We start from the raw sequence: 10,000 nt of genomic DNA on the forward strand, positions 1-10,000 counted from the left end.
CCACAGAGAGAGAGGGGATAGTTTCAGGGACCGTTAGACAGATTAGAACTAAGAACAAGTCCTACTTTCCCGGAACAGGAATTAATTCCGTGCAAGCGGAACGAGCTACAGTAACTGCAACTTGAGTGTAAAAGTTTTGAGGTCAGGCTTCAACGGCACACGTCCGAGTGCAGTGTCATATTTACCGGTGACTGTAAGTAACATCAGTACATTCTGAAAATGCACCCCACCATTGAAATGTATCTCATTTAATCACGCACAGCATCAGTCATACAATTGTACGAATGTGTGTGTGTGTGTGTGTGTGTGTGTGTGTGTGTGTGTGTGTGTGTGTGTGTGTGTGTGTGTGTGTGTGTGTGTGTGTGTGTGTGTGTGTGTGTGTGTGTGTGTGTGTGTGTGTGTGTGTGTGTGTGTGTGTTTACATCCTTGGTTGTGTGCCAGCGAGGCTCTCAGCTGCAGCGTGATGTTTTATGAGACAAACAGGAAGAACTTCTCTTGGAAGGTAAACATTAGATGTGTATCATTACTGGGGACATTGCATAAGAGGTCCAACCAATACTTAACCTCAAAACACCAGCGCAGAGAGACAGAGACACTCACACCGGGAGAACGAGTGGTCTTTAGCGTTATCGTCAGTCGGGAGGCCATTCGTATTTGTCACAGCGTGACAAAGAGCTATCTCACACGTTGTTAGAGCCCCATTTGACCACGTAAACCAAATATACTTAGTTGTCCGGGGTCCCTGCACAGCTCTATACTTGGCCTGCTCTTTTATCCCGCTACACCAAATCCTTTCGCCGAAAATAGCAGATCACCAAGCTCACTTGTAGATCTGCTATTTTCGCCGATTGTTCGCCCCAGAATAGGGACGCTACGGCTCATGCGGTTACATTTCTCACACTGTTGCTCTTTTTCTCTCTCTTTCTCTCTCTGTCTGTCTTCCTGTGTCTCCCTTTCTGTGTGTCTGTGTCTTTCGGTGTGTGTCTCTCTCTCTCTCTCTCTTTCCCTCCCTCCATCCCTTCATGCTTCCCTCCAGACCCCCGGCAGTCCCAGTCCTCTCCTCCCTGGTCGTACGAGCAGACCTACCCATCCTACCTGAGCCCCATGACGTCGCCCTCGGTCCACTCCACCACCCCTCTGTCCTCTAGCCGAGCCACAGGCCTGCCTGCCATCAGTGACGTCCCCAGACGCCTTCCAGGTACCCTTAGGCCTCCTTGCAAGCACTTCAGTTCACACTAGTAGCCTACTCAGGATAAAGTCGTTAGTTTTTACGGGACATTTACGAACGCTAGAAATTGCATTGAAGCAGCAAAGTACAGGAAATGAATGGAAAATACAAACACATAATTCTGCTGAAAATCCATATTTTGTGCATGTAATTTATAGGCGAATATTTTAGTTGTGGTTAATAATAATTCAACTCTTACCAGATACCACTGGAAGGATGCCCTGTTTTTGTTGCTGTGATGATATCAGTCCAAAAGGGGCTGGCTGTCTAGACGAGAGTCTGTATGTCTGTCTGTCTGTGTGCGTGCGTGCGTTCGTGCATGCGTGCGTGCGTGCATGAGTGCTGTATGTATGTATGTATGTTCCCCCCAAAACGTCTAATCTCGCAAACCACTCCACTGATCAACAGCAAATGTCTTAAGCACACTGCCAGTAGGCCAAGGAAGTCAATCCCTTAGTATCTTTTTTGAATATCTTTTCACATGTTTTCATTCATAATCTCAGATCCACCGCCCTTCCATATTTGGGCAGAACTAACGTCATCATTATGACATCAGAGTTATTAAATCCCCTGCACCACAGTTGAAAAAATGATATGCTACTATTAGCCTGAAACTGAACACAACCCTATTACCACAATGAGCTGCTATTAGCTCATCATAAGATGAACGTGAGGAATGAGGCTTGTTGTCAGTTCAACTCCCTCTCCAAAAGCGGTTTGGATGGCTTTTTTTAAACAGTGGAAGGGAAGAGAAAAAAAACACACACACACACACACACATACACACACGATTGTTTCCTTTTTTTCCTCGCTCCAAGTCTTTGATCCCAGTGGAGTATGGGTAATAACAGGCCCGGGGATAATAACAGGCTCGTGAGGGACAAATAAAGCGTCTTTATAGCGATACGCCACTCTCCCAAAGCATTCTGGGTAATTGCATTAGCCCAGTCCCTGTGCCATAACAGCAGCATCTGTGTTCTAATTTGTCCCTTTCCACCTAAACATGAGTATTCCTTAAAGAAAAGAAAAAAACACATAAAAAACTAAACAAGAAAGACATTAAATACCGCCAGACAAGTTTTCTTCCTCGTACACCTGTTTGACCCAATGCCAGGTGAAACTTTTTCTTTTAACTCCCCTGTGATTTCTCTCTCCCTCCCTCCCCCCCCTCTCGCTCTCTCTCTCTTTATCTCTCTGTTTCTTTGTGTTAATGTACTACACCCTAATTCCTCCTCCGTGTGCCCCGAGCAAGGGTGAGCGATTAAGCGACGCTGTGGTGTGACTGTGCATCAGAGAGGAGTTTGAAAGCCAGCCAGCTGCCCTGTCAGCTTTGATTAGCTCGGTCTTTCCCCTGCTGCTTTCATCTCGGTAGCGTCAGGGCTTTGTTCTCAAAGAAACGCACACACATGCACACACGAGCGCACACACACTCACACACACGTACACACGCACTCGCACACCTCTAGTGTGTAATACCTCCTAAGTGATGTGACTAAGGGTCTCAGATCTCAAGAGATCACGTTGACACATCGCCAGGTGACGCTTACAGTACCTGTAACAGTATCCCGCCACATCGAGGACATACTGGCAAGCTAGCAACGGGGCTGGTATGCGTGCTACACAGTACAGTATGCTCTGCGTGCGTGCGCACACACACACACACACACACACACACACACACACACACACACACACACACACACACACACACACACACACACACACACACACACACACACACACACACACACACACACACACACACACGAGACACTGTACACTGTACACTGAGAGACACATCCACACAAATACAGCCACACCCACAAACAAACACACACACACACACACACACACACACACACACACACACACACACACACACACACACACACACACACACACACACACACACACACACACACACACACACACACATACGCACCCACATGCACATGAGACACAAACTTGAAAACAACAAGAGGCTCTTGTCATGGAATGTTAAGGGTGATTTTATACGCACTGGAAATAACCGATCCACAAGCTCACGGCGCGAGTGTGACGTACGTGCTGAGAGCTTGTAGATCGTCTATTTTCGGTGCGTGACACCGCCGCGCATCTAAGAATTTACTGTCAGCAGCACAAATGAGCCGATTGCGAAAGTTCATCATCAGTAGATTCGAGCACTGAATTCGGAAGTGGGGCCCGAGAGTTTTCGCGTTTGTAAAACGTGTCCAAATATTTATACGACACAGAGGCTCTGCTTTCATTTAACAGCTAATGAAGCTCAACCTGGCTCATCATCACAGAAACCCCCCCCCCATCACACACACACACACACACACAGACTCGTCCTCCACCCCCATACACCGCAACCGGTCCAAAATGTTAAAAGCGGGAGTCAGGGAGTGTATTGAACGTTCCCCTGCCGGCGTGTGCGTCTGAGATCACACTGCTTCCTCTGTTGTGTCGCAGACAATCACCTACTATTCCTGCTAGGAGAAATCAAACGGAACTCATGAGGGAGGAAGTAAAAAATAAAAATAAAAAAAATGAAAGAGTCTTAATTGACAGCATATGCTATCTGACGCTGCGTGCATGGCGACAAAAGCCCGGCTTCGCAATTTCTGCCCCGCGCATATTCACTGTCCCTCCACCCCCCCCCCCCCCTCTTCCCCCACCAAACTCCCAAATATACACTCACATACCCCTCTCACCCCCCCCTCGCGCGGCAGACATGGTGACACGGAAGACGCCTAGTGATTTATGATAAGAGCGCAGTGGCTGGACTCAACCACTGAAAGGAGACTGAGAGAGCGAGCGAGCGAGGAGGGGGGGGGGGGAGTTGGGGGGGAGGGGGGGTGTGAGGGAGTGAGAGAAGGGGTGAAGACCTCCTATTCTCTTTCAGACTCTCTGGGCCCCTGGAAGCATGATGCTCGCCACAGCCAGTTTAGCGGTTTTTAATTTTTTTTCAAAGTTTTTTTTAGGGGACGAAGAAAAAAAAAGAGGAGAGGAACGGGGTGGGGGGGGGGGGGGGGGGGGTGATGGAGAAAGAGAGAGAGATGGAGGGTCCTACTCACGCTCTCCATTTTCTAATATACACACGCGTGCATGCATGCAATCACATAGACATGCACTGACATGCAGACACACTGACGCACACACACACACACACACACACACACACACACACACACACACACACACACACACACACACACACACACACACACACACACACACACTGTGGAGCCGATGGGAGGCAAGGAGAGGAGCCACATCAGAGCTCAGCCTTGCCTCATTATGGATCTCATGGAAACAGTTTCTCCCCAAAGTGTTTCCACATGTGCTGCTTCTGATTCATCCCAACTGCTTTTTATGTGCATACAGTATTCACACACACACACACACACACACACACACACACACACACACACACACACACGCGTGCGCGCTCGCGTACACACACACACACACACACACACACACACACACACACACACACACGTACACACACACACTCACCCAGAGAGCCCATACATGCACATATCCATACGGGTTCTCATATGCACACGCAGTGCATGCATAAACAATCACGCAGATACACATAAACATGCGCCAACACACGCCGAGAGAGACATAAATATGGAGCAGGGTAAACATATTAACGCATAAGCATGCTCGGGACCTCTGCTGTGTATTTGTTAATTTTATCAAAACTCAAAAGTCAAAGTGAAAAACTCAACTGAAGTATATTATGTTTTTTGTTTTTTTTTTATCCCTTTTCCTTCTTTTATGAATGCTGAGCCCACAAAATGCATTATCCCCAAGTCTTTTCCTAATTGTTTAACTGGGTTTGAAATGGCTGGCTTTCGCTAGCTGCTATACAATTCAATTTACTACTGTTTGGTATCCCAGCGGACTAACTCGTTATAGTCAATCACTGAACAAGACAAAGTACAACAACGTTTGTATCGGAGTCCAAAGCCACATCATCTCACACGATCAAGACTGACAACGGCAAAGAAATAAAACATGATACTTATGAATACTGAGGCTTACGTAATACCTATATCTATGTATTTATAAATCTATATCCGTATGTAGTATGTATGTATCCATATGATCTTGATCTACAGCAGTGGTTCCCACATTCTTTAGCTCTTTAGACCCAAAAGAAAAATTTGATGTCTCCCCGGGAACCAAACTAGTGAAAATAGCGGATCTACAGTACAAGCTCACAACAGCTTGTAGATCTGCTATTTTCACTACTTCTTAAAAGTTATTTGGGAAATGTATGGAACACATTTTTTTTTTACATTTCATTTTCATTTCTGAAAAAAAAAATATATATATTTTGCACCAAAAAAAAAGATTACTTGTGGCCCATACAAATGGGTCCACGACCCAAACATGGGTCCCGACCCAGGGTTTGGGAAACAGTGATCTACAGGACTACCATTGATCTTTAAGGAGTTCTAAACGGATGAATGTCTTTCTTGCGTGTGTGTGTGTAGGTTCGTCTGACCTGAGTCCGTTCCCGGGGCAGTTTGAGCGCCAGTTTCCAGGCCTCTCCTCCCTGACAGAGAGTCGCTTCTCCAGCCCGCGGATGCACTACCCGGCCACCTTCACCTACACTCCGCCCGTCACCTCTGCCATGTCGCTGGGCAGCGCCCACTACCACACCTACCTTCCGCCCCCTTACCCGGGGTCCACTCAGAGCCAGAGCGGGCCCTTCCAGACCAGCAGCACGCCCTATCTCTACTACGGCGCCTCCTCGGGCTCCTACCAGTTCTCCATGGTCCCCGGGGGCGATCGCTCGCCCTCGCGGATGATACCGCCCTGCACTAGCGCCTCGACGGGCACCTCCCTGGTCAACCCCAACCTGCCCAGCCAGACGGAGGGAGGCGTGGAAGGCGACGGGAGTCACAGTAACTCCCCGACCGTGCTCAACCCCGGGGGGCGCATGGATGAGGCGGTCTGGAGGCCCTACTGAGGGAGACAAGAGTGTGGCATGAGCCACGGGGGGTGTGGGGGGAGGATGCATGGGGGCAGGGATTATTATGGGGTTGACAAGAGAAGCGAAGAAGTCAACTGATGTCATGGTTTGAAAGCACAAAACCCTTTTTTCCCCCAAGAGGGGGAGTTTTGAGCGACGATCAGCAAAGAAACGTCTCTCCCTTTCTGCTCGGATATTAAGGTTGAGATAAAAAGAAAAGGCCAGGCTTGCATGGACTTGTCTTCCTGGAATGTGTTTTGACCAAGGCACTACAAAGGGAGTTATTCTCACAGCAATAATGAGAAAGACACCAGACAATGTTGGTTCACTAGGTCCAAGTGGATGATGGATGAGACATTACCCCCTGTTTTATTATAATCCACCAGCTAAGAGACGCTTCGGAACATTTGTAAGAGACTGTCTCTTTTTTTTTGTATAGTGTTTGTATTTCTATAAGGCTTTTTGCAGAGCATGTTTTTTTTGTACCATGACAATATCAAGATGCAGGTTAAGCACTGAGTAGCAAGTGATGAGTGTAATTGCGTACGTTACCGTAGGTGGTATGAACCATACAATTTGCTTTAAAACCAATTAATTTAACTTGTATATTGTGGGTTAAACGTTAATGTGGATTGAGGCGTTTTTTTTTTCTTTTCCTTCTTCTGAGGAGTTTTAACTTATAAAGCCATAAATTATGTATTGTATTTGAAAACTTGAGTCGAAGTGTAATCTGAATATTTTTGCTGCATCTATATGACTAAGTTTAAATTAAAAATTTTGATAGGTAATTTAAAGAGTGAGAAGTTTAGGGTTTTTATTTTATTTTTTATTGTACCCAAAGATTTGAATTGTGTGGAATATTGAAATGCTATTTCCAAAGAGTATTGCAACATTGTTTCTTCTGGTGTAACTTTCAGCTTAACTGCTCCGCTCATTAAGCGCCCAACATATTCGCTAGGCGTTGACATGGATTTGGCTCCAAATTAAAAACCCTTTTGGTATTCGTTGAGCAATATCATGTACTGTGTCTCTTGGAGACATACCACAAAAAAAGTCCTTCGATGGGGTTAAAGAATTATCCAATGGAGAAATTCTATCTCTCTCTCTGTAGTTTTGTTGTTTATTGTAAAGTACGCACCACAGATGCAATTCTTTATATAATTTATATATGTATATGTATATGTATATGTATGTATATATGTATATATATATGTATATGTATACTGTATGTACATGTATACTGTATGTACATGTATATGTATATGTATATGTATATGTGTGTGTGTGTGTGTATATATATATATATATATATATATATATATATATATATATATATATATATATATATATATATATATATATATAGTATAACAGTGTATATACTGTTTATATACAGTATATACACATACTGTATACATATATGTGTGTGTGTGTGTGTGTGTGTGTGTGCGTGTGTGCGTGTGTGTGTGTGTGTGTGCGTGTGTATTTTCATTGTTGTGCTCAGACCAAATACGAGGCTTTGCGGTACGAACTATCATACATTCATACTCAGATTGACATTTAGCCCAAAGATGATTATGGTGGTGCCATGACCAGCGGTGTTCTTAAAGCGCACTTCCAAAAAGTAGCGGGTCTAACCTAAATGTTCAGTCATGTTACGATACATGATTCCTCAGGACTGGAATAATCCGTGGGTGATCTGGAAGTCCACAGGCTTGCTGGATCTGCACTATGTCCTCTCTGTATAAGCGATGCAGCTGAATGCTCTGTCCGATTGTAGGGGAAAGATCCCCAGAGACTATTATATAGCCTGGTTTATACTTCGTCATACAGACGGAGTCGCACGCCCCAAACATAGCCCATCTACAAGCTTGTAGGATGGCAGTGGTGGAAAGTAACTAAGTACATGTACTCAAGTACTGTACTTAAGTAAAGTTTTTAGATACTTTTACTTAACTGGAGTATTTCCAATTTTCAATACTTTTACTTCTACTCCACTACATCTCAGAGGCAAATATTGTACTTTTTAATCCACTACAATTACATGTAGTTACTTTGTTACTAGTTACTTTGGTAGATTTGTAGATTTTTATGATCCAAACTTTATTTGAGGTTTTACTTTTAGCAGGTTACTTTGTAGATTTTGATTATTATTACAAAACATATATTAACCACTTCAGCCCTATATACATTTCGGCCATTTGAAAATAGCCGATCTACAATCACAATGCCTTGCATGTGACGAATTGTGAGCTTGTAAATCTGCTATTTTCAAAAGCATTTTGTACATTTTATACATTTGAAAACGTGTGAAATGGGACATTCTGCACTATGAGTACTTTCTACTTTTGGTACTTGTAATTACATTTTTATACCAATATTTTTGTACTTTTACTCAAGTAAATTTTGAATTCCGGACCTAACAGAGTATTTCTACATTGCAGTATTGATACTTTTACTTAAGTGAAAAATATTTGTACTTTTTCCACCACTGGTAGATGGGCTATATTGGGCGTACGGCGATGTATAAATGAAGCATATACGTATATGGTAGGTTTACACATCACGTGCTTTGAGATGGCTTTCAAAAAGTTTGTCTCGGTGTCTGACACATACGAGTACAAATTTATTTTATTATTTCCTCTTTCAAACTCTTTGAGTTAGAAAAGTAAAATATTATAAAAGAGGCTGTGATGTTTCTTCAGGCATTTCTTTCTTTTTTTTTTTACAAATAATGTTTTCTAAAGAAGAAAAATAATTAATTTATTTCCCATTTCCTGTTTTCTTTTGTGTTTGTGTGTGTGTGTGTGTGTGTGTGTGTGCGTGTGTGTGTGTGATGGTGTACAGAATTGCTCCCAGCCCTCAATGCCCAGTATTGTGTGAGCTCAGGATTATTCTAGTGTGCAAATGCAATGCAGATATTTCCAATTTGCTTTTAAACGTTTGTGAGATTTCAAAAAGAAAAGGAAAAAAAGGAGAAAGGACTGGTAACCAACAAATATAGGAGAGTTGTGTATGTTTGTTTTCATTAAGCACTTATTCCATGTTTAAATTCAAGCAGCACTTACAGCTGACTGCCGACAGGGCAAACGGTTTTCGTCTTCAGTGCAGTTGCAACGCCACTGCAGTCACACGCATGCACGCATGCATAGCCTACACACAGCAACCACACTCACACAATATAACATTTGGCTAAACAGGCCATTGGAGTTGAATATGATCTCATAAGGCAGTTGGTATTTATTTGAAAAACAATATTTTTCTGTTTTGTTTTTTTATCTGAGGAAAATAGCGGTCCGTGGCTCAACTTCAATCTTTTCATGGAAGGTCTGCATGCATAGTCTCTCTCTGCCAATCTCTGCAGAGGATGTCTTGAGCCCATTTAATGGAATTGAACATGTCACACTACATTTCCTCTTTCAGCCCGAAAGGAGACGCAATCCTTCTATTATCCTGTAACACTAGAAAACAAACCACCAGCCTCTTAGATTGTAGCATTTTATTTTATTTTGTTTTGTTTCATTGTTCTTTTTCTTTTTTTCCTTTTACCAATCACACATTTGTTCAGCATCTCCATTGAAAACATACCCATCTGTTGGAATTTATCCCACCTTTTTTTCCCCCAGAGTTTGAGACATGAGGACAACGGTATTTTAGACTGTTTACACTTCCACGCAGCACTGACATCTCATTCTGTCCTCATCTGCTTTGTTTGTGTTCTGTTGGTTTGTGTTTTTTTTTTCCTTTCCACAAAACGAGAGGTCGATGCTTGTTTT

General features: G+C 43.5%; 1 protein-coding gene across 1 annotated transcript in view; it reads left to right on the plus strand.

The window, feature by feature from the left end:
* The window catches only part of runx2b (RUNX family transcription factor 2b), a 63,018-nt gene extending 56,781 nt beyond the window's left edge, over positions 1 to 6,237 (plus strand). The window contains 2 exon segments of the mRNA XM_084082489.1: positions 1,037 to 1,198; positions 5,743 to 6,237. Coding sequence (XP_083938615.1) covers positions 1,037 to 1,198; positions 5,743 to 6,221 — 641 coding nt within the window. The 3' untranslated portion in view covers positions 6,222 to 6,237.
* Positions 6,238 to 10,000: the final 3,763 nt, after the last annotated feature.

The sequence above is a fragment of the Gymnoscopelus microlampas genome, assembly GCF_963454915.1.
Source record: "Gymnoscopelus microlampas genome assembly, chromosome: 16".
In the NCBI taxonomy this organism is placed as follows: Eukaryota; Metazoa; Chordata; class Actinopteri; order Myctophiformes; family Myctophidae; genus Gymnoscopelus; species Gymnoscopelus microlampas.